Raw genomic sequence first — 26,869 nt, 5'->3', positions numbered from 1 at the left:
GACAGACGTATATCACGGCCTGCTGGAATATAGTAAACACAGAAAACATTTTATAGCAACAATGTTGGAGATAGATATATTTGTTTTCCAAAGTTGCCGCCATTGAACAGAAACCAGGATGGAGATTTCGTTGCAACTAATTAGAAATTCCTCTTTCAGGTATGTAATAAACGCTCTTCGCACAAAATAATGTACGATACACGAGCGGTATGTTTGTTTTCATGTTCTCGGAAATTAAAAAAGCTCAACTACGTTTCGCTTTTTCAATCTTTTCCTCGAACATGAAAACGTCAACATACCGCTCTTGTAACGCATATTACTATTACCTATTTTCTTAATATCAATATTTACAGTAATTTTATAAGCCTCAGTTTTTCATACATAAAGGAAATGAGTCGGAGGAATTATTTATAACCATTTATTAATGTAAAACTACAAAATTGTTGGTAACGGCCTTCTTACAAAACACTGTCGATATATATTTTAACTTTTGCCTTCTCCAAGATCTCTCCCAAACATGCTTTGGCTTTTTCGGGAGCGAATTAATTGTAAATTATGTGATATTAAATTTTTATAAAAGAGCTCAAATTATTAATAATTATTCATTCATCATCTTTAGTTAAAGCGTTCATAAGTAATCAGATTATATTTGTTGTTCAAAGGAAGTGTTCAAATTATTAACCGATATCAAATATTCACAAGTAGGCGAAATGTCTGGTCATATGATCACCGCGCCCCAGGATCATTTCTTGGGAAAACGGCATATTTTACTACGCTTTATCAACTGAAAACGGCATAAAAAAGCCAAGGTATTGGCTGACTTTTCGAGGGCAAAGCCCCAGGAAGTTCATGTGTGTAGAGCTTATCATAGAGAGCGTTGTAAACAGCTTTTTATTAAAGCAGGTATTCTTATCTTGCCATCTATTTATGTTGTGGCTTGCCCTCTGTATGTTAGGGATGATCTTAAAAAGTCCCATGACATTCATGGTCATTTTACTACTAGGAATTCTAATACATATTTGGATGAATTTAAATGTTCTATTTCGGAGAACAGTTTTAAATATTATGTCTGTAAACTTATTCAATACTCTTTCTATTAGAATTAACAATTTATCAAAGGGAAGGTAAAATCCAAACTTTATAATGTGAATTTAATATTATGATATTGTGTGGTCATGTTCTTTTTTTTTTTAATTATGACGGTGCCATAATATGCTGTAATGTCACTTGGTGAATTAAATAAATCAGTCAGTTGCGCGCAAAATAAGTTTTTACCTGGTATGAATGCATCAGTTACGCGCGCTGTGACGGTCAGTTATACATCAGTAGCGCGCAGCATTTCCCTTCCCATTTTACAGAGACTTAAGATTCTCTGTGCAGCTGATGCTGTCGACAGGTATGGTAAAATACTTCTTACCATGCTGTAGCAGTAACTTGGTGAAATTATTGTCAAGAAATTTAAAATATTTGTACATACAACATGAATATTATTACTAATTAAAAAAAGTTTTTTTTTCTTATAAAAATAACAGATGCTGTTGAGAAAACGTAGTGTACTGACATTCCCGTGTTCATATTGAGAATTGTGGTCTACAAGGTATAGTTTGTGTTTTTTGTGTACAGGACTGACTCTAGAAATGTTACCTTTGTTATCATTTTAATACACTCGATTGTGTTTGAAGAAGTACTAGTGTTAACAAAATCGTAAATATGTGGACTAGGGGAGACTGTTGTACCTTTGAACATTTTTTTTTTAACTTTTGCTGCTACCTAGAGGACTCAAACTGAAGTAGATTGTAGAGAAAGCCGCTAAGTAGCTCTGGTCGTAGTTTCAGTTTGATTTACTGCAAAGTGTGAGTTCCGCAGACAAAAGAAGTTTTTTTTAGTACCAAAAGTAAACATTTCGTTCATTGATGTGTGTTTTCTAACACAAAACCAGATTGCATTTGTTAATATCTTTCAAGTACGGTGTGTTCCCTATCATCTGATGAGCAATAACATATTTTAATTTCCATGACTCTCTAGTTTTCGGAGCCATATTTGTTTAAACGTGCACCCTGTTGTACCTTTGAACACAAAACATCTTGTACCATGGAACATGTTCCAAATTACACGATACTATTGGTTTTTGTTTTTCTTTTATTTTAAGGTCATGTCACGAAGTAAGTCTGGAGTTAAGAGGCCCCCAATTGATCCGGATGTCTTGAAGAAAGCTGTTGGAGCAGTTATTGCTCCTCCAGGAAATAAAATCTCAATCAGAGAAGCCTGCTCTGGTTTATGATGGCAAATACATTTTAAGTATGATTGCCAGCTCTTACAACTATATTCCCACCTATATTCCATGTGTTCCAACTTACAAGAGGGTATGTTCTAAGGTACATGATCCTGTTGTACTTTTGAACATATTACATTTTATTTTTCCTATCCTTAATAGATCTGTAACACAGGAAAATACATACAGGAAGTTGTAAAGGAATCTTCAATAATTATTTCAAGCGTTTTTTCATTTAAAAAATTTCATTTCCCAAAAATAAAAAAAATAAAATGTGAAAAGTGTTTAAAGGTACAACAGTCTCCCCTACATTCTGGTACGTGTTCGTTGTTTTGTTTGACAACTAAAAAGTCCGCGCGCAACTGATGTGTTGTACTATTAACAGGTTTGCGCGCAAATGATGAATTTTTAATCTCTTCGAACGCAACTGATATACGCCGGTCCCGGATGGGTGCTACTCTTGGGTTCACATTGGTCCACTGTGCGCCCTATACGGGGTGAATCGTAAGTACTGTCATTAATTTCAAGGGGTTGTTCTTTGAGATATTTCAAACAAAAATGTTTAATACAATTTTGCTCGTTTTTACTTCCTTTTCGAGATGAAAACTGTTTTATGTGTAACATTTCATAGCGTGTTTTGGGAAGGGTATTGATTTAATTCCCAATATCATCAGTCAATTTAAGAGAGCAGTGTGTCATAATAATACTTACTTACTTACTTTTAAGGAACCCGGAGGTTCATTGCCGCCCTCACATAAGCCCGCCATTGGTCCCTATCCTGAGCAAGATTAATCCATTCTCTATAATCATATCCCACCTCCCTCAAATCCATTTTAATATTATCCTCCCATCTACGTCTCGGCCTCTCTAAAGGTATTTTTCCCTCCCGCTTCTCAACTAACACTCTATATGCATTTCTGGATTCGCCCATACGTGCTACATGCCCTGCCCATCTCAAACGTCTGGATTTAATGTTCCTAATTATGTCAGGTGAAGAATACAATGCGTGCAGTTCCGTGTTGTGTAACTTTCTCCATTCTCCTGTAACTTCATCCCTCTTAGCCCCAGATATTTTCCTAAGCACCTTATTCTCAAACACCCTTAACCTATGTTCCTCTCTCAAAGTGAGAGTCCAAGTTTCACAACCATACAGAACAACCGGTAATATAACTGTTTTATAAAGTCTAACTTTCACATTTTTTGACAGCAGACTGGATGATAAAAGCTTCTCGACCGAATAATAACAGGCATTTCCCATATTTATTCTGTGTTTAATTTCCTCCCGAGTGTCATTTATATTTGTTACTGTTGCTCCAAGATATTTGAACTTCTCCACCTCTTCAAAGGATAAATTTCCAACTTTTATATTTCCATTTCGTACAATATTCTAGTCACGAGACATAATCATATACTTTGTATTATGATAATACAATGATAATACATGATTAAAATAATTTTAGTTTTGTCCTTTCAATCATTTATTATCATAATACACTGCTCTCTTAAATTGACTGAGCATATTGAGAATTCAAGCAATGGCTTTCCTAAAACACGCTATAAAATGTTTCATATAAAACAATTTTTATCTCAGAAAGGAAGCAAAAACGAGCAAAACTGTATTACACTTTTTCATTTCAGATATCTCAAAGCATAACCCCCTGAAATTAATGACATTACTTAGGTTCACTCTGTATATGTGATGATTGTTCCAATCCAACAAGTACCTTAGGTGGTGTTCATGAATCTGATGCTGACAGGCAGGCCATCCTGCCTCAGCCCTATGGAGCCAGGTCCCATCCTATAAGCTGCAGAGTTGTAAGATTTTAAACCACATGTCAACATCGGAGACATTCATGCTACCCCAAGAATTGACCCCAGCCTAATTTTATCATTGCAGAGTGTTGGTGGAATGATGGAAGTACAACGAGAAATATTCTGCATGACGTCTGCTTGTCCACCACAAATTTCATCATGGATCAACGGGGATTGAACCCGGACCGCCTCGAAGGAAGACCAGCCACGCACTCATTATCTGCAGATGTGAGAAAGGTGAGAACGAACGTTCACTAACCTTTTCAATGCCTTCCAGAACCCTCAGAAGGTTCAGACCTGCGAGTTTCTGCAGATCCTCGACAGTCCACTCGGGCTCTCCAGGACGGCGGTCTGCCAGGCGGTCGAACAGGTTCGGGAACTTGGACACGTCCTCCAGACCGACTGGCACCCTGCAGGACAACGAACAAAAGTCTTCAGAAATGTGTTGCTTAATTCTCTAGCCTCAGAGCGTTCAGCTTGGCTCCCGGCCGGAAACGAGCACCAGACATGATTGCATGTCCGGCGTAGACTGCTTGGGGTTGGCAACATCTTACTTACTTACTGGCTTTTAAGGAACCCGGAGGTTCATTGCCGCCCTCACATAAGCCCGCCATTGGTCCCTATCCTGAGCAAGATTAATCCATTCTCTATCAACATGTCCCACCTCCCTCAAATCCATTTGAATATTATCTTCCCATCTACGTCTCGGCCTCCCTAAAGGTCTTTTTCTCTCTGGCCTCCCAACTAACACTCTATATGCATTTCTGGTTGTTGTAGTCGTGCCAGAGAATCAGTCCCATTCCGAGGCTTATTTGAAGGATTCGTAACAAGCTGTTTTTTTACGGTGATGGGTTGTTAGTCCTGCGCCCAACCCCCAAGCTGGAGGACCACCCCTCATCGGCTGTCCGCGACTGCTTATTCAATATATTCACAGCTACCCTCCATATCTGGAGGCCGTCTCCTCTGTCTTTTGAAGAAAATACGGGAGACTAGGGAATCGACGAAATTCTACACAGAAGATTATCAAATTATTCAGTTCATTTACTAGAAAACGACTTTATTTTACACTTCGGTAGCTAGGCTTAAATTAAGAATATTTTGAGATAGATTTTGCCTCGCGTAATAGTTGAAATCTATTGCAGTTAGCGGTTCTGATTTGATTAGATGTGTCGTGCTGCTGTTTGGAACATCTGTACAATTATTGTTATGACCAGGCTTCGAGGCTTTGGACCCGATACAATAAGTTTACTGTGCATGCACTATAGGTTGTTGACTCGCTGCAGGTAGATAGAGATGTGTTGAGGTAACAATGTTGCTATTTAGAGTGGAGTACGGTAGTATGGGAAAACACACACATATGTACATTCTGAAAGTAAATATACATTACACAATGACAATGTCAAGAGAATATGAAAAACATTTATTCTCTTGTCTTTTATAAGCATTGTGTTTAATTGTGGAAAAAAGCATGTAGCAATTTTAATTGTTTCATTTATCCTATTGGTCGTCTTTAGGAAACGCAGTTACAGTACCGAATTGCAATGTACTACAAGATACATTCTCAGTGTCTCAAACGTAAATCTTTTTCGGTTATCTGCCAAAGTTTGTACTGTAGAAAGCTGCGCTCTACGTCGCATGACGTGATAGGAGCAAAACGAAAAAACCAACATCATTGCAGTCGCTAAGAGACAGTCCCTTATTCTCGGGTGACTCTATGTCCACTAATTTGCTGTTTATGTTACACAATGTTCCATATCCGTTATTTTTACATAAAATTGATTTCCACTTCTGTTTTACACGTTCAGTAACCGGTGTACTTGATGTCTCATTAATTCTCTGTGTCATTTTCTAAATTAATTTGAGGGCTTCCGGCATCTCTTGCTCTGACTTTTCTAACCATGTAATAGTTTCAGACACAGTTTGTATGAAAACCAAATTATTCGTCAGAACCTTCAAATCCAGAGCGTTTTCCTTTGCGTATTTGTTGGCATTCATTCTACAGTACCCCCACCCACTGTACGCTATACTCAGTACGCCGTTATGCGGATTTCCCACTGAAATGCTCTATCGGGTCCGAAGTCTCGAAGCCTGGTTATGAGCATTACTACTTGGTATGCTAGCCAGTTTTTTTAAAGATAGTTTGATTTTAAACGGGTGAGGACTGAAACACATTTTTGGCGAGCATTACCTTCCACAAAGATTGCACATTTTAATGCATCTAATGAACAACAGAATTGATCATATAATCATCATTTACGGCAAAAGAAATGTTTAGCATAAAGGATTTTACATTATGCAAAAATAAGAGAAAAAATTCAAACTACGATACAATGGGTATGGTTATAATAGTCTCCGTATTCTACTGAAGTTAAAGGCACATTGGGTATATACTACGCCGCACACAGGTAATGTAACGGATAAGGACATAAACCAGGCATGCCAGAAATCAGACTCTGAATGTGCAGTTATGTGCGCGGATCGCCGGTCTGTGCAGACTGCATCATTCAAGCGTTGCTCTTATCCTTTCTTAGCTGGAGGGGTGTACAATAATCTATTCTGCGCTTCTAAGGTTGGATTAAATAGCCATTTGGACATCATAAACACACTTAGAAGAAGGAAAAAAAACACAGTTATTGCCAGTGTCTAACTTTGACAATTGTACTACATGAAATTTTAGGCTTACTCAGTTATACTTGACAAAGTAGTGGTTTGTAAAGCATAATTTATTAAAATGATTTCAATATAGCATTTGAAGAAAAAGAATATTGCAGTAATTTCGAAACAACAAAAAACGAACAAGTACAGTAGAACTTGGTTATAACGACATCCAAGGGACCTTAAAAATTATGTTGTTATAAACGAGTGTCGTAGTAACCGAGATTCATATTATCAATCTAGTGAGGTGGAAAATGGAAAATAACAAACTTAATTAGACTTATTTTAGATTTATGTATTCACTTTTAAGCCTACAATGAACATAATAAAATACACGTAGGCCTACAATTATAAATACAGTATTCTGTATTAAAACAGTTTGTTCAGTACTCACCAAACTACTTTACTTAGGAGTGAAGTAATCAGTCATTTTACTCTGTTGTCTTCTACTTGCCCAATGCACACTTCCTAGGGCTAAATTACGTTCTATGTTCATAATTTCAGTTGCAATTTCACTGCTCCCTTCCCTAGCTTCACAGAACATGTTCATAATTCTAATGACTTCTAAAGCGTCACTCACTTCTTTTAGTGGCCATACTGCGTTAAAATGCGTGCACTTAGTGAAAACTTCCTGTCGAAACTGATCCAATACCGCATGAATTAGGCCAGGTTACAATGGAGTGGGGAATCCGTCTGCATTCCAGAGTCTATGACAGAAGGGGACAGTAAAGAATTTGTCAGGGTCAGATTTCAACAAAATATTTCTTAAAATACTTTGATTCTTAGAAAATCTTATTCCAAACTGAGGTTGAAAATGACGTTATATGCGAGGTAGACGCATATACGTTTGTCGTATTAAGCAAGGTAGGAAAGCATATGTCTTATGGGAATTAGTTGGACCACAGAATATTTGACGTTATAGGCGAGGTGTCGCACAAAACGAGGTCGCTATAACCAAGTTCTACTGTATTTCATTTTACGTAGTAGGTACTAATAATTTTAAAGTAATAGACCCTACTCTTTCATTGTTGGTAGAGCATTATTATTTATTATGAATATTGGTACACAAATGTTGAAGAAAATATACTTCCAATTAATTACATGCAGTAGGACATTGCGAAGTTTTTATACTGAAATAGTTTCCTTGCTGTATGTCAATATAAATTAACATTAATATCAATAAATAATATAAATTAAGCTTAGAATTTAAATTCACATAGAGTTTATTTGGAAAACGTTGAGAGCAAGTATCGACAAGTTGGAAGCGTTACTCAAAGAAATTAAAAGTGTAGTTCACAAGCTGTGAAGCGACGATATTCTATTTACGTCAGGTTGTGAACTCCTCACTTTATTTATCATAACTCATTCACAGACACAGCCAAATCATTACCCGTACTGAAACTGCGTTACAGAAACAAAAGCTGATATGCTGTTGCAGGTCTGTATAGCTCTGTCGCGTTCCCCTCCAAGACGATTCACTCCCTCCAGGTAGGGGAACAGAAAGTGCACATCGCACAGAGACTACTGCACAATGTGCAGGGTTTGCCATGTCTGATAAAAACAAACACGTCGTCGCTGCGTGTTCGTGGAGTACAGTCAACTTCCGACATTCTGAAGCTATACTAGTAAACACATGCTTGAGTCGTGATGTACATTTGCGTCGTGATCTTTGCAGTGAATAATAACGTGCATTCGTAAGTTAGGAACTTGAATATATGCGAATGTCACTTGAAATGATTTTATATTGCAAGAAATTCTTTCAATAGCACATGACGTTATTGGTGTATGATGTAGTAAAGATACTGTATTTATAATGTCTGGTATTTTTTCGTATTTCATTAGGATATTGCATATGTCGCTAATCACTGAAAACCCATTAATTTTCTATGTACTTTTCTAGAAATTTGCTAAACTGTACATTATTTAATTTATTAATTGTGATGTTGGCACTGAACACCATGGTAGCTACACCAACCCAATGCGTAGAGTTAATATCTTCATAATTACCATAGAAAAAACAGCAAATACGATATGATTATTTTATATTAAACGAACGAAATGAAAAATATTATCTTCAAGCTCTTCAATTTAATTTTAATTAATTATTCAGTGAATATAGAAATAGAAACGCTTATTTTTTCAGCATATAAATTAAATTAAATTTCTTCAGACAATTAGAAATAGTTCCCTCCCACTTTAATTTTGAAAGTAGTACCGGTAAGTTTACATACAAGGAATCAAATTTCTTTAAACACAATTGCTTCCGTTATGTTTACATTTCTTTTTGTCTCACAATCGAACACGCGAGCTTCAGGGTGCCTAGGCCTACGTATCAGCGTGTCTCCAGGCAACAGTGCAGTACATTGTAAAATTGCATTGCACAACGAAAAGTTACGTTTGTTCGGATAAAATTTCTCCATATTTAAAGGACAAAACTAATATTCTTTTAAATCATTTATTATCATAATACACTGCTCTATAAAATTGACTGAGCATATTGGGAATTAAATCATTGGCTTCCCCAAAACACGGTATGAAAAAAAAATATAATATATATATATATAATTTGAACTGGTAATGAAAATTACGGGTAAAACGGCTGAACGGATTTCAATAAATGACCTCTCATTTTGAAGCTTGGAACCCAAAGTTTTTCAGAAAAATAGTAGTGTTCAGTGAAATGTCAATTTTCCTACATCATTTTCCTATTTTCCAAAATCCATCTTTCGTCAGTTTTGAGAACTAATTAATTGCATTTCAGAATAAAACAAAACACACACTACAATAAACAATAGACTATACACGAAGGCCATGAGCTATAGGATTGCTGACACACTTAGATTCAGATGGCTCAGATTCTTTCACATCATAATGCCAATATGTCGATCTTCATTTGTGTAATTTTTAATAACGTATAAAAATAATTTAGAAGTCTGATTCTCTGGTCTGTAGTTTTCCGAGTACAGCTGTGTATTCGATATTAAAAACTACAAAACTTAAGAAAGTTTGGTGACATTATTACCATTAAAATGAAATATTATTATAGTTAATGCAACACATAATGGTATACTGATGATATGAAAGTGAAATCTTTTGGAGTCTTAAGTAAACGCATAGAAAGAAGATTTTATATTAGATCTTCATTTCTATAATGTACTGAGTAACGGGTATATATATATATATATATATATATATATATATATACATATAACTGAAAACTATACAACTTACGTAACAGCGTGGTCGATCGAAGGATGTTGCGTCAACATTTGTTGATACTATAAATTAGGAATGCCTATAACATCGACATCAACGTGAAGTTTCGATTTTATGCACGAGAACGTATAATCTCATAAACTTCTTTCCATCTGACTGTAGATAATTATTTGAAGAGAAGTAATATAATGATAACGAGATACTAAGGTTATTGTTATGAACTTAACACTACTTGTATTAAACTTGTAGGATATGTGGAAATCAAACCACAATATAGAGAACATATCTCTATACTGTGGTCAAACAGTTTATTTTCTTCCTGCTCACAAGGAAGTAATGTCATTGTTTAAAACTTCTGTCGTACGTAATTTTGACATATAATGGATAAACAATTGATCCTCACTGCTTTTCCCGCCAAGAGAGGGCACGACGGCCAGAGGGCACGAGGGCAGGAGGGCATGAAAGCACGAGGGATTGAGGGCACGAGAGCATCAGGGCATGAGAGCAGGAGGGCATGAGAGCACGAGGGCATGAGGGCATGAGGGCACGAGGGCATGAGAGCATGAGGGCACGAGGGCATGAGGGCACGAGAGCACGAGGGGATGAGGGCACGAGGGCATAAGGGCACGGGAGCATGAGGACACGAGGGTAAGAGGGCACGAGAGCACGAGGGCATGAGGGCATTAGAGCATGAGGGCACGAGAGCATGAGGGCACGAGGGCATTAGAGCATGAGGGCACGAGAGCATGAGGGCACGAGGCCACGAGAGCATGAGGGCACGAGGGCACGAGAGAATGAGAGCACGAGGGCACGAGAGCATGAGGGCACGAGGGCATGAAGGGAGAGTGGAGAGAGGAGAGGATATTTTCATAACTCTAACCTACAATCCACAATAACCTGAAATAGCTATTGCTTCACTCCCACATGTAAAACCGACTGATCGTTCTGACATTGTTACTTGCGTTTTCGCATTGGAACTCAAGAACTGAAGATGTATAGGTTAAATAAAAAGTATTTAGCATGAAGGAAACCATTCAGAGGGGTAGGCCTATGTTTCATTATTATGGAAACAAATAACTTCCAAAATGTCTGGTATTTTCCATTGGAAATAAATTTGAAAAAATTTAATTTGAACTTCTAATGAACTTAGTTAGCAGCATTTGCTGCACAAGCGACTAGTTACATATAAAAGAATTTCTATCTTCAAAAGCAAGCAAAAACGAACAAATTTGTATTAAACCTTTATGTTTGAAATGTCTCAAAGAATAACCCCCTGAAATTAATAACATTACTTACTGTATAGTGTATAATATTATTTCGAATGTTATATTTTTTTGTGTGTCCCACCATTTCTCGGAAAAGGTGCGTCATACAGAAAGACTCTAAAAACCAAAAACGTTTAATTTTGAGACTACCCCGGAAAAAAGATTAGTTCTTTCTTAGCCCCCTGTGGCTGTGAACCATCAGCATCGAGCGATGTAAATGCAGAAATATTGCAATTCAATTTATTTGATTAAAATATAAAAACAATATAATTATTACATTATTAAAACACACATTTTATTTCGTCGCAAGGCTTGCTGTACACGCATATTGTGTTCATTTGTTTGTAATAATATTATCGTACATTAACTGATACATAATCACTGAGGATACTATACAGAGTTAATTAAAAGTCCCGCACCACGTAAACAATAATGGTATTATCGAGTTTTTGTTACTTTCGGTTTATTTTAAATGGAATACCCAATATGTTTTTATATTTTCGAATAATGCTCATTAAGAGCTTTTTAAAAAGTACCCATACTAGATACTGCTGTACAAATTTATTGTTGCTAAAACAAGAAAACAGAAAAGCGTAGGTCTAATAAATAATACGAGTAAAACGCTTCTTTTGTTTACTGTGATTTGATTGTCCTTTGTTTATATCCATGGAATCATGTTTATTGATACAGAAACATTTTATTTAAAGGATTGAATCTGACATCTAGTGCGTTGAATAATTATTCTGTCTGATGTTGAGTGAAAGGGAAAGAATTCTAGTTTTAGTTATGGAGGCAGGCAACGAGAGGCGGCGCATTTATTTAATGATATGCATCCAATTCCCCATACAACAGTGACAAGGATCGTAAGAAAAATTACTGCAATTGGAAGCGTAAACGACTTACCAAGATCACGTCGCATTCCGTATGCTAGAGAGTTGTTTTCCTCACGTAAATGGAGAATTTAGAAATGTAGAAGCTGTAAATGTGTGGTCATAATATTAGGTTAAAAAGCTTTCCCTTCTGTCAAACGTGCAATCTATACTAATAATAAATCAGTAAGCGAAATTTTTCTGGTAATTTTCGATTTTCCAAAAGTAATTGGTGTTAACATGTATAATTAATCATACTGAAACCGAAAATCGCTTTTTTGAAATTTTTGTTTGTATGTCTGTCTGTCTGGATGTTTGTTACCTTTTCACGCGATAATGGCTGAACGGATTTCGATGAAAATTGGAGCATAAATTAAGTTCTTTGTAACTTAGATTTCAGGCTATATTGCATTCAAAATACTGTATTTAAAAGGGGGGTTATAAGGGTTCCTGAATTAAATAAATCGAAATATCTCGCTTATTATTGATTTTTGTGAACAATGTTACATAACAAAAGTTTCTTTAAAAATCATTTCCGGTAAGTTTTATCCCAGACAAAATTTTGATAGAACTGATATTTAAGTCTGTCTGTCTGTCTGTCTGGATGTTTGTTACCTTTTCACGCCATAATGGCTGAACGGATTTCGATGAAAATTGAAATATAAATTAAGTTCGTTATAACTTAGATTTTAGGCTATATGGCATTCAAAATACTTTATTTGAAAGGGGAGTTATAAGGGGGCCAGAATTACATAAATCGAAATATCTCGCTTATTATTGATTTTTGTGATAAATGTTACATAACAAAAGTTTCTTTAAATATTATTTCCGATAAGTTCTATTCCAGGCAAAATTTAGATAGGACTGATATTTAAGGATATACAAGAGTTTTAAAATAGCAATACAATACATTTTCAACGCCGCCTCAGATTATAGCGTCGTTGTTCCCATGTGCAAAATATACAATTTTTCAGTAGGAAGAAAAAACAGATTTATTCATTCTATGGCAGTGGTACATAGGAGATCGTGAATTCTTACATTTTCGAAAGAAAGAAATATAATTACATATAGGAGATTGTATTATTTGCTGTATAACTATTTAAGTTATTTAATAGAGCAAAAATCTGAAAATCGATGTCACAAAGGAGTTATTGCAGGAACGACATCGATGGCTATAATGAAATTAAAACAAATGACTCCGTCTATTTAAGGCGGCCTTGACATTTATCAATATTAATATACAGAGAATATTAAATTTGTCTGTTTGTATGAAGTAATCTCAGAAGGTAATTTGGATAATTCCTTCACTATCTGAAATTTGTAGTTTCTCTAGATGGATGTAATACTACATATATAGGGAATGAGGTAAGATGAAAATAGATCTTTACGCACAGAAAAATTATCTTCGTACACAATCCACTCTATTAATTTGGAGTGATTTATTAAAGATGCATTCAAGACTAATTTAGAAAAATGTTAAACGGATTACCGTTGCTTCAAAAACGGATGTTCTCTGAACCAAATGATCATATTTTAATTATCTGCATGTAATAACAATTAAGAAACATGTTAAAGGAATTATCATTGCACCAAATGAGTGGTCTCTGGACCAAAATGATCGCATTTTAATTACTTAAATACAATTTAAATTAAGTAACATATTAAACTATTTATCCTTCTATCAAACACGAATGTTCCCTGGGGCAGATGTCCTATTTTAATTAAGTAATTACTTTATATTTATTTCTAACAAGTGCAGCGGAGCGCACGGGTACGGCTAGTCCATAATAATACGAAAGCCTAGAACTCAATTCAGAAAAGAAATGATATTGTTCTTTAGAGCTGTAATAGAATTCCCATGTGATTTTATTTAATAAAATATCTCTAATGCTGAATGTCTCCTGGCCTAGTTGCCTCATAACTCATAAGTAGTGCCTTCTTAGTGTTGCTTGTGAGGTTTAGTCCTGTCTTCGGACATTTGACTAAACAACAACAACGTTGAATGTGATATTATGCACTATTTCGCGAATTTATCGTTGATGTTCAATGGACATTGCCTACTTATTACTTGTTCTATTAATACAGTTGATTATATTATTTACTGTTTGAGCTTCGATTTTTTACAATCGACGCCTGTTAGATTCTTGTTCTGTTCTCTATTTAATAGATAGCTTGTACTGTTCTAACTCGTTGATTGTTGTTTAGTATCTCGATTTGGATTAGAATGCGTCCCGGTCGAAAGAAGTCACTGTTTACTTGATGTGCTTTGTTCGTGAGCTTCTTGGTTCGTGCCGTGTAATGGATAGTATGAGGTCAGTGTAATATGCAAGCAATTTCTTTTGTGCCATACTGTGATTACTAAGTCAGGTGAAAGAACTCGGCCAGCACGATGAGCCTTCCAGTGCAGGCATGTCAGAAATCAGACTCTAAATACTCAGTTTTGTGCGCGGATCCCCGGTCTGTGCAGACTGCGTCATTGCAGCGTTGCTCTTACCCTTTCTGCGCTTCTAGGTTTGGATTAAATAGGCATTTGGACATTATAAACACACTTAGCAGAAGGAAAAAAACACGGTTATATCAGTGTCTATACTTGACAATTGTAATACAAGGAACTTTAGGCTTACTCAGTTATACTTCACAAAGTAGTGGTTTGTAAAGCATAATTTATTAATATTAATATTGCAGTAATTTCGAAACAACAAAAAACGAACAAGTATTTCCTTTTACGCAGTAGGTACTAATTATTTTAAAGTAATAGACCCTACGCTTTCATTGTTCGTTGAGAATTATTATTTATTGGGAATATTGGTACACAAATGTTGAAGAAAATATACCCCCAATTATTTACATGCAATAGAACATTGTGAAGTTTTTACATTAAAATAATTCCCTTGCTGTATGTCAATATATATTAACATTAATATTAATAAACGATATATAAATTAAGCTTAGAATTTAAATTCGCATATAGTTCATTTGGAAAACGTTGAGAGCAAGTATCGACAAGTTGGGAGAGATACTGAAAGAATTTAAAAGTGTAGTTCACAAGCTGTGAAGCGACGATATTCTATTAAGTCAGGTTCAAAGATTTATTAATGCAAGTATAATAATACAATATAGTGACGTGAGATGAAAAATTTACCATTATATATTTTTCCAGAAAATTTTTCCGCCTTGCAAATAGTTGCTTTCTTCGCTCCTTACAAGAGCCTCACATGTATTCCTCACTATATTCTCATCACTTACCAGCTTATGAAATGAAAGTAGTAAGTCGTCTAATCTTTGATGGCTGTGCTAGTGTAGACTCCAAAACAACGCCAATATCAAGTTCGTTTTGCCGTGAGAGTACTGGTTAACTTTACTAATCTGATCTAAACTGTCACAACACTATTACCTCGACATGGGCTGATGAAAGCCTTTCATTTTAAAATAATTATTTTTGGCTGAGGAAAACATAACAATTATGTTATATGATTCGTAAATTCCCTTCTTCGTTATCTGTGAACTCCTCACTTTATTTATCATAACCCATTCACAGACAGCCAAATCATTACCCGTACTGAAACTGCGTTACAGAAAGAAAAGCTGATATGCTGTTGCAGGTCTGTATAGCTCTGTCGCGTTCCCCTCCAAGCGATTCACTCCCTCCAGGTAGGGGAACAGAAAGTACACATCGCACAGAGACTACTGCACAATATGCAGGGTTTTGGCATGCCTGATATAAACAAACAGGTCGTCGCTGCGTGTTCGTGGAGTACAGTCAACTCCCGACATTCTGAAGCTATACTAGTAAACACATGGTTGAACCGTGATGTTCATTTTCGTCGTGATCTTTGTAGTGGATAATAACGTGCATTCGTAAGTTACGGAACTTGAACATATACGGATGTCACTTGAAATGATTTTATGCTCGACCATGCCGAAATGTAGTAATTATACACCTGGTAGCAGTCCTTTAATGCATGTCATTAAAGTACACCTATTCATTAAAGTTCAGGTTTTCGATTATTCTCGGATATGCAATCGAAAGACAACTAGGGAAACGTCACGGAGGCTGGAAATCCAATACTGTCGCAGAAGGTTATGTTCTGTTATATAATAATTAGCGTTAATTGTAAATAATATTCAAATAAATTCAATTTGTGATCTCGTTTTTCAATGTCGAATTAAATTTCAAGGTTATATGAATATTAATTTTTATCTTACTCTCTAGATTATATCAAGGTCGTCGACATTCGTTTCCCGGAAAAAAAAAATCAATACTTTCGCGTCTGCGCACATCTCACAATTTATGGGGTAGGCTATTGCACTCACTCACATAACAATAACATGAATATTTATGAATAATTTCAAGTTAGAAATATAGTCGAGCATAAAAAGTAGTATGAAACTTGCCTATAATGGTAATTAAGACGCTCTTATGAAAATTATGAAACTCGCTTGCGCTCGTTTCATAAACATCCTCACGTCTTAATTACTACCATTATAGGCTCGTTGCATAATGTACTATCATATTACAAGAAATTCTTTCAATAGCACACGACATTAATTGTGTATGATGTAGTAGAAGAAATTTATAATGTCTGGTATTTTTTCGTGTTTCATTAGGATATTGCATATGTCGCTCCTCACTGAAAACCCACCAACTTTCTATGTACTTTTCTAAAAATTTCCTAAAATGTACATTATTTAATTGATTAATTGTGATGTTGGCACTGAACACCATGGTAGGCTTCACAAATCCAATGCGTAGAGTTAATATCGTTAATATCTTCATAATTTTCATATTTTGATGGCACTGTTTCTCTTGAATTACGTTCAACACACTTTCTGTGTTTTTTGGTATTGCAGTGTGTTTCATTGCACTGTTTTTTTTATCTCTTCTACGTTTATTTTACACAATTTATATGTAATGTTGTCTGTATTGACAGTGAAAATATTGGTTCAAATATCCTCAACTATGTCCTGCAATATTACACTTTTGAGCGTCTTACCTAAGGCATTTCACCTCTGCAATGAACCTTCAATCAGCCACAAAGATGTAATTATTTAAATAATATGACTAGTAAGAGCAGTGATCGATAAGACTACTCACTATGACTGCGTCCCGATTTTGACTTTCTAGAGGAAGAGGGCAGAGAATGCGTAACTGTTTTGTACCTGCGCTGTGACGTCACATATACTTCGAATCAGGCAACTTCATTTCAGTTTATAGGTAGCTGGAATACGGAGTCTAGTTATAATTTGTAGGATAAAGGAATTTGTGGAAGATACGGAACATCGGCACAACTTTTGTGGTGGTACTATAAACGTCTGTTTCACCAACAGGTTGTTCTTATCCCAACGTCTTTGCTCGGAAGCATGGACCATGGCGGTACATACAAATGGTTCTGATTACATTCCGATTATGAGTGAAGTGATCTTCCTAGTTTGTTTTAAGTGAACTTATTGTGTACTGTTTTAGCTATATATTTATAAAATTCAACAGAAAATTGTTTATTATTATTATTATTATTATTATTATTATTATTATTTTATGCGATTTGTGTGCAAGTGTTTGAAGGATTTCCCTTGCATGGACACTTCAATGACAATGGACAATGAAAGCATCAATTTGAACTCTCGAAAGAACATTTTAAATAAACAACTAGTAGAACCTATTATAAATAAAAATAAAGAAATGTTTCAGGAACCAATGCAAAATGTGATTTTGATGAAACAGAACACAGACAATAAGATATCCTTATTTCAAACTAGATTCATAAGATTGAAAAGTATTTCCACAAGCCCTTTTCAATTTAATTTTCTAGAAAGCGTAAACAACAATGATTCTTATCCCATGTTATAAAAATTAATCATTTAAATCTCCACAGGTTAAAACAGCAAACACGATGTGCTTATTTTACGTTAAACGAACGAAATGGAAAATATTACCTTTAAGCTCTTCAATTTAATTTTAATTAATTATTCAGTGAAGACGTTTGAGATGGGCAGGGCATGTAGCACGTATGGGCGAATCCAGAAATGCATATAGAGTGTTAGTTGGGAGACCGGAGGGAAAAAGACCTTTAGGGAGGCCGAGACGTAGATGGGAGGATAATATTAAAATGGATTTGAGGGAGGTGGGGTGTGATGATAGAGACTGGATTAATCTTGCACAGAATAGGGACCGATGGCGGGCTTATGTGAGGGCGGCAATGAACCTTCGGGTTCCTTAAAAGCCATTTGTAAGTAAGTAAGTAATTCAGTGAACGCAGGCAGTAGAAAAGCTTATTTTTTCGGCATATTACTTACTTACTGGCTTTTAAGGAACCCGGAGGTTCGTTGCCGCCCTCACATAAGCCCGGCATTGGTCCCTATCCTGAGCAAGATTAATCCAGTCTCTACATCATATCCCACCTCCCTCAAATCCATATTTTTTTCGGCATATACTTAAATTAAATTAATGATAAAGTCCTGTTATACTGCAAGCACTTTCTTCAGACAATTAGAAATAGATCTCTCCCACTTTAATTTTGAAAGTAGTACCGGAAAGTTTACATACAAGGAATCAAATTTCTTTAAACGCAATTGTTTGCGTTATGTTTACATTTCTCGTTGTCTCACAATCGAACACGCGAGCTTCAGGGTGCCTAGGCCTACGTATCAGCGTATCTCCAGGCAACAGTGCAGTACATTGTAAAATTGCATTGCACAACGAAAAGTTACGTTTGTTCGGATAAAATTTCTGCATATTTAAAGGACACAACTAATATTCTTTTAAATCATTTATCATAATACACTGCTCTATAAAATTGACTGAGCATATTGGGAATTAAATCATTGGCTTCCCCAAAACACGGTATGAAATATATATATATATATATATATATATATATATATATAATTTGAACTGGTAATGAAAATTACGGGAAAACGGCTGAACGGATTTCAATAAATGACCCCTCATTTTGAAGCTTGGAACCCAAAGTTTTTAAAAAAAATAATAGTTTTCAGTGAAATGTCAATTTTCCTACATCATTTTCCTATTTTCCAAAATCCATTTTTCGTCAGTTTTGAGAACTAATTAATTGCATTTCAGAATGAAACAAAACACACACTACAATAAACAATAGACTATTACACGAAGGCCATGACCTACAGGATTGCTGACATACTTAGAGTTCAGATGGGTCAGATTCTTTCACATCATAATGCCAGTATGTCGACCTTCATTTGTGTAATTTTTTGATAACGTATAAAAATAATTTACAAGTCTGATTCTCTGGTCTGTACTTTTCCGAGTACAGCTGTGTATTCGATATTCAGAACTACATAACTTAAGAATGTTTGGTGACATTATTACCATTAAAAATGAAATATTATTATAGTTAATGCAACACATAATAGTATACTAATGGTATGAAATATTATTATAGTTAATGTAACACATAATGGTATACTGATGATATGAAAGTGAAATCCTTTGTAGTCTTAAGTAGACGCTTAGAAAGAAGATTTTATATTAGATCTTCATTTCTATAATATACTGAGTGACGGCTGTATATATATATATATATATATATATATATATATATATATATATAGTATAACGTATATACGGATGTTGCGTCAACACTTGTTGAGACTATAAATTAGGAATGCCTATAACATAACGTGAAGTTTCGATTTTATGCACGACAACGTATAATCTCATAAACTTCTTTCCTTCTGACTGTAGATAATTATTTGAAGAGAAGTAATATAATGATAACGAGATACTAAGGTTATTGTTATGAACTTAACACTACTTGTATTAAACTTGTAGGATATGTGGAAATCAAACCACAGTATAGAGAACATATCTCTATACTGTGATCAAACAGTGGTTTTCTTCCTGCTCACAAGGAAGTAATGTCAATGTTTAAAACTTCTGTCCTGCGTAATTTTGACGTATAATGGATAAACAATTGATCCTCACTACTTTTCCCGCCAAGGGAGGGCACGACGGCCAGAGAGCACGAGGACCAGAGGGCAGGAGGGCACGAAGGGATGAGGGCATGAGGGAACGAGGGCAGGAGGGCGCGAGAGCACGAGGGCATGAGGGCACGAGGACCAGAAGGCACGATGGCATGAGGGCACGAGGGCAAGAGGGCATGAGGGCATGAGGGTACGAGGGCATGAGGGCACGAGGGCATGAGGGCACTAGAGCACGAGGGCAGGAGGGCGCGAGGGCACGATGGCATGAGGGCACGAGGGCATGAGGGTACGAGGGCATGAGGGCACGAGAGCACGATGGCATGAGGGCGCGAGGACCAGAAGGCACGAGGGCAGGAGGGCGCGAGGGCATGAGGGCGCGAGGGCACGAGAGCATGAGGGCACGAGGGCATGAGGGTACGAGGGCATGAGGGCACGAGGGCAGGAGGGCACTAGAGCACGATGGCATGAGGGCGCGAGGACCAGAAGGCACGAGGGCAGGAGGGCGCGAGGGCATGAGGGCGCGAGAGCACGAGGGCGCGAGGGCACGAGAGCATGAGTGCACGAGAGCACGAGGGCATGAGGGCGCGAGAGCACGAGGGCGCGAGGGCACGAGGGCACGAGAGCACGAGGGCAGGAAGAACTAGAGCACGAGGGCATGAGGGCACGAAGGTATGAGGGCACGAGAGTACAAGGGCGCGAGGGCGCGAGAGCATGAGGGCAGGAAGAGCTAGAGCATGAGGGCATGAGGGCACGAAGGTATGAGGGCACGAGAGTACAAGGGCGCGAGGGCGCGAGAGCATGAGGGCACGAGAGCACGAGGGCATTTGGGGATGATGGCACGAGGGCAGTGGTTAGAGGGGAGAGAGAAGAGGAGAGGATATTTTCATAACTCTAACCTACAATCCACAATAACCTGAAATAGCTGTTGCTTCACTCCCATATGTAAAACCGACTGATCGTTCTGACATTGTTACTTGCGTTTTCGCTTTGGAACTCAAGAATTGAAGATGTATAGGTTAAATAAAAAGTATTTAGCATGAAGAAAACCATTCAGAGGGGTTGGCCTATGTTTCATTATTATAGAAGCAAATACCTTCCAAAATGTCTGGTATTCTTCATTGGAAATAAATTTGAAAAAAATTAATTTGAACTTCTAATGAACTTAGTTAGCAGCATTTGCTGCACAAGCGACTAGTTACATATAAAACAATTTGTATCTTCAAAAGGAAGCAAAAACGAACAAATTTGTATTAAACTTTTAAGTTTGAAATGTCTCAAGGAATAACCCCCTGAAATTAATGACACTACTTACTGTATAGTGTATAATATTTCGAGTTTTTTATTTTTGTGTGTGTTCCACCTTTTTTCGGAAACGGTGCGTCATACAGAAAGACTCCAAAGAAAAAAAAAACGTTTAATTTTGAGAGACTACCCCGGAAAAATGATTGGTTTCTTTCTTAGCTCCTGAACCATCAGCATCGAGTGATGTAAATGCAGAAATATTGCAATTCAGTTTATTTGATTAAAATATAAAAACAATATAATTATTATAGTATTAAAACACATTTTATTTCGTTGCAAGACCTGCTATGCGACGTTGACTGTAATACACTATAGCACCAGGCCGTGGATAAGGATACGATTTTGCTTCCAAATAGTTACCGCATGACGCATATTGTGTTCATTTGTTTGTTTGTAATAATATTATCGTACAGTAACTGATAGGCTACATAATCACTGAGGATATTATACAAGGTTAATTAAAAGTCCCGTATCACCTAAATAACTTTTATGCTCGACCATGCCGAAATGTAGTAATTATACACCTGGTAGCAGTCCGTTAATGCATGTCATTAAAGTACACCTATTCATTAAAGTTCAGGTTTTCGATTATTCTCGGCTATGCAATCGAAAGACAACTAGCGAAACGTCACGCAAGCTGGAAATCCAATACTGTCGCAGAAGGTTATGTTCTGTTACTATAATAATTAGCGTTAATTGTAAATAATATTCAAATAAATTCTATTTCTCATCTCGTTTTTCAATGTCGAATTAAATTTCAAGGTTATATGAAGATTAATTTTTATCTTACTCTCTAGATTATATCAAGTTCGTCGACATTCGTTTCCCGGAAAAAAATCAATACTTTCGCGTCTGCGCACATCTCACAATTTATGGGGTAGGCTATTGCACTCACTCACATAACAATAACATGAATATTTATGAATAATTTCAAGTTAGAAATATGGTCGAACATAAAAAGTCGTATGAAACTTGCCTATAATGGTAATTAAGACGCTCGTATGAAAATCGCGTCTTAATTACTATCATTATAGGCTCCTTGCATAATGTACTATTATATTTTCGAATAATGCTCATTAAGAGCTTTTCAAAAGTACCCATACTAGATACTGCTGTACAAATTTATTGTTGCTAAAACAAGAAACCAGAAAAGTGTAGGTCTAATAAATAATACGAGTAAAACGCTTCTTTTGTTTACTGTGATTTGACTGTCCTTTGTTTATATCCATGGAATCATGTTTATTGATACAGAAACATTTTATTCAAAGGATTGAATCTGACATCTAGTGCGTTGAATAATTATTCTATCTGATGTTGAGTGAAAGGGAAGGAATTCTAGTTTTAGTTATGGAGGCAGGCAACGAGAGGCGGCGAATTTATTTAATGATATGCATCCAATTCCCTATACAACAGTGACAAGGATCGTAAGAAAACTTACTGCAATTGGAAGCGTAAACGACTTACCAAGATCACGTCGCATTCTGTATGCTAGAGAGTTGTTTTCCTCACGTAAATGGACAATTTAGAAATGTAGAAGCAGTAAATATGTGGTCATAGTATTAGATTAAAAAGCTTTCCTTCTGTCCAAACGTGCAGTACACAATAATATTAAAGCCTACAACTCAATTCAGAAAACAAATGATATTGGTCTTTAGAGCTGTAATAGAATTCCCATGTGATTTTATTTAATAAAATATATCTAACGCTGAATGTCTCCTGGCCTAGTTGCCTCATAAATGGTGCCTTCCTGGTGTTGCTTGTGAGGTTCAGTCCTGTCTTCGGACATTTGACTAAACAACAACAACGTTGAATGTGATATTATGCACTATTTTGCGAATTTATCGTTGATGTTCGATGGACTTTGCCTACTTATTACTTGTTCTATTAATACAGTTGATTATATTATTTACTGTTTGAGCTTCGATTTTTTACAATCGACGCCTGTTAGATTCTTGTTCTGTCCTCTATTTAATCGATAGCCTTGTACTGTTGTCAACTCGTTGATTGTTGTCTCGTATCTCGATTTCGATTTGAGTGTGTCCCGGTCGAAAGTCGAAGTCACTGTTTACTTGATGTGCTTTATGTTTGTGAGCGTCTTGGTTCGTGCCGTGTAGTGGATAGTATGAGGTCAGTGTAATATGCAAGCAATTTCTTTTGTGCCGTACTGTGATTACTAAGTCAGATGAATGAACTTGGCCAGCTCGCAAATGTCGAGGAACCTAGCCGAACCTGCTAGTGGCTAGAGGCCGAGTCTCTCTCTCTTACGTCATCTCTCTTTTGTAGCGATGCATTATCTGCAAAATGCAACTCTCTTTTGTTGTATTGTATTGTATTGTATTGTATTGTATGTATTAACATTCTATGGTATTCGTACATTGCTTCACAGCTAGAATATGGAACAAGTCAAAAAACTTAACACTATTATAAAGTCTTAATTTATAGTCACAGTCTAGATGAAATATATACAGACGAGATTTACAATATAGTCTACTAGTACAACACATAGTTTTAGTATCAATTTCATGAAGCGTTATTGAATGTAATGAATTCACCTACAGAATAGAAGGCGTGAGAAATTAGGTACTTCTTTAATTTGGCCCTAAATAATCTTATGTTTTGAGTTTCATTTTTTATATCGATAGGGAGGCTATTAAAAATTTTTACTGCCATGTAACGCACTCCTTTTTTGATAGCATGATAGACTTGCCGATGGAGTATGAAAGTCATTTTTTGACGTGTATTTATGCTATGAACTGTTGAATTAGTTACAAAGTTTTCACGATTACATACGAGGAAGATTATTAATGAAAAGATATACTGACAAGCCATGGACATTATTTGTAGTTTTTTTAAAATAGTCGTACATGATTCCCTAGATTTGGCACCTACTATTATTCTAATTACTCTTTTTGTAATAGGAATATACTGTTACTATATGTGGAATTTCCCCAGAATATTATTCCAAAACTCATTACCGAGTGGAAGTATGCAAAGTATATTGTTTTTAAGGTATTGATATTTACTATCTTTTGCATAGATCTAATAGCAAAACAAGCTGAATTTAGTTTGGGGATAATTTCTTTAATATGATTTTTCCAATTAAACACATTATCGATTTTTAAGCCAAGAAATTTGGCTTCGCCATTGTTTGTGTGAGATACGCAGTGTTACAAATGAAACACAATTAAAATAAGAGATACACAAGTTAATTTGATGTACATACAGTCATTAATGTGGTTGTTACAGCTCCTGCGGAAATTTTCTTCCAAATCACATTTGTGACTTTTATGAACAATGTTACAATTTCAGTTTAAATGTGTGTAAATACAAAATTTCATTGTGATTCCTGATTTTTTTTTAATACTAACAGGTTAGGAAAAGAAAACTGCAATTACATCAGATATTCAAATAAAGAAAATTTCATCCAGAGAATTGGCTTCTGGAAAAGTTCCGGAAATGCTGGCTGCGTTTCCGCGTTGGATGGCTATTCCTATTCGTTGCGATAGATCAGCCGTGGCGCGAAAATATGACTCACGAGCACATTGTGGCTCGCAATGAAAACTGTGCATTTCTCTTGCTTCCTACCTCCCCAACCCCCACCCTCTCACTCACTGGAGTCAAACTCCGTTCCATTTGTATTTGTGTCTGACCTGCGAGTGGCGTATCATTCAATGTCTCTCTCGAAACCATGTACTTCTACAAAAACGAAAGTTTCAAGTAGGATGGGAGGACGCATTTTTTTGCTGCCGATATGATGAGAATATTAAATGTATGAGTTGTTCACAAGTATTACGAGGAAAACGGCATTATACTACATGTTACTCATGAAACATTAAAAGGTTAAGTATTATTATTATTATCATCATCATCATCATCATCATCATCATCATCATCATCATCATCATCATCATCTCTGTACGTCGATCCTTTTTCAGCAGATGTACGAATAATGCGGTTAGATCTTCAATTTAAACTCACAGATTTACAATGTGATATTGAATGAAAGCTAGATGTAAGGACTTGACAAATGTTGAACTTTTCAAATCTTTGCCAAAAAATAAATATCCGAAGCTTCCTTCTTTCGCTTGCTCTGTTGACGCCATGTTCGCTACAACTTACGTTTATGAAAAATTATTTTCAACAATGAAAATAGTAAAAACTAAATTTAGATCACGACTGACAGACAAAAACCTTCGTGATCAACTACGACTGGCAGTAAATGACATAATTCCTGATTTTGAAACTCTGTCACAGAGACATTCTGAAATCAGTTAATTTTAGGTTTGATAATGTGTCCTATGTTTTCTTGTTCATTTCTTTCTTCGTTACACGTACTAAACATTAATTTGTAACCTTATACTGTATGAAATTATATTTAAGTGCTTGACGTAAGGAAAATGAAAATCCGTTAATAAGTCAGACAGTTGCTTCACTTCCCCTTCGAGTGTCCGCCTTCCTCCATAGGTGCTATGCACGTTGCAAGTTACGCAATGACTCGGCGCACGATCACATTTTCGCCACGGCTGCCGTAGATAATTGGAAATTGTACTCGTCCATTGTAAATGACAGGTTATGCTATATCATTTCGTAACACGTTTGAAATCGCGTAGATAACGTAGAAAATAAAAGTTCAGCCTTAGAAACTCCCGCTCTAAGACGTCAACCTATGCAAAAGATAAGGCAGTACGCGAATTAAAGGTGGGATACGGGTGAAATTTTCGGTCACTTTTTATCAAAAATGGCATTTCAGTTTTCGTGTGAAAAATGAATCAGTGTTCTCTTATTTATTTACTGAGAAGTTTCAGTTGTCTGCAGTGTTTAGAAGCATAAAAATTACACCATATTTAAATGGCTGCACCGCTAAGCTTCTTCCGAGGTTTTCCCCAGCCGTGGGACTGAAGCCAGATGGTCTACTCTATGGCGAGACTTCGGGATCAACCCCTTTGATTTGATTACCCCCCTTTGATTTGATTACCTGGTTGGGTTTTTCCGAGGTTTCCCCCAACCAAAAGGCAAATGCCGGGTAATCTTTTGGCGAATCCTCGGACCTCACCTCATCTCACTACATCTCGCCAAAATATTGTAAAAAATTGCACAAAATTGTAAAAATTGTAGAAAATTACTAAATTGTAAAACTGTAAAAATTTGTAAAAATTGTAATTGTAATATTGTAAAATTTTGACTTGTTCCACATCTTAAAGCTTCATTGCTCATGTAAGATCTCTGGAATAAAATGAATGAATGAATGAATGAATGAATGAATGAATGAATGAATTCCATGCAAAATATACAAGTTGGTCTCTCATACTTTGTTTTCCAGCATATTTCGTCATGTTCAAAGAGTAAAATAAATGCTGTAACAATTTTGGTGCAAGGAAAATGAAATGTTTTCTGCATGTCTTACTCATATTATACTGTAGTCAACAAAGCACAATTAAATACTTTCGAAATTACAAAATAAAATATATATATAGTGGATTTATTTTATTTTATTGCGTTATTTTACGACGCTGTATCAA

General features: G+C 36.1%; 1 protein-coding gene and 1 long non-coding RNA gene across 2 annotated transcripts in view; one reads left to right on the top strand and one right to left on the bottom strand.

The window, feature by feature from the left end:
• The window catches only part of LOC138713923 (uncharacterized), a 130,234-nt gene extending 125,905 nt beyond the window's left edge, over positions 1-4,329 (top strand). The window contains exon 4 of the long non-coding RNA XR_011336011.1: positions 4,170-4,329. This is a non-coding gene — a long non-coding RNA (uncharacterized lncRNA). The remainder of the gene's footprint in view (positions 1-4,169) is intronic.
• LOC138713922 (dipeptidase 1-like) overlaps positions 1-26,869 on the bottom strand; it is a 97,272-nt gene that overhangs the window by 979 nt on the left and 69,424 nt on the right. The window contains exon 11 of the mRNA XM_069846460.1: positions 4,344-4,494. Coding sequence (XP_069702561.1) covers positions 4,344-4,494 — 151 coding nt within the window. The remainder of the gene's footprint in view (positions 1-4,343; positions 4,495-26,869) is intronic.

This window comes from Periplaneta americana, chromosome 14 (genome assembly GCF_040183065.1).
Source record: "Periplaneta americana isolate PAMFEO1 chromosome 14, P.americana_PAMFEO1_priV1, whole genome shotgun sequence".
NCBI lineage: Eukaryota > Metazoa > Arthropoda > Insecta > Blattodea > Blattidae > Periplaneta > Periplaneta americana.
This window is presented reverse-complemented; position numbering and strand designations above follow the sequence as displayed.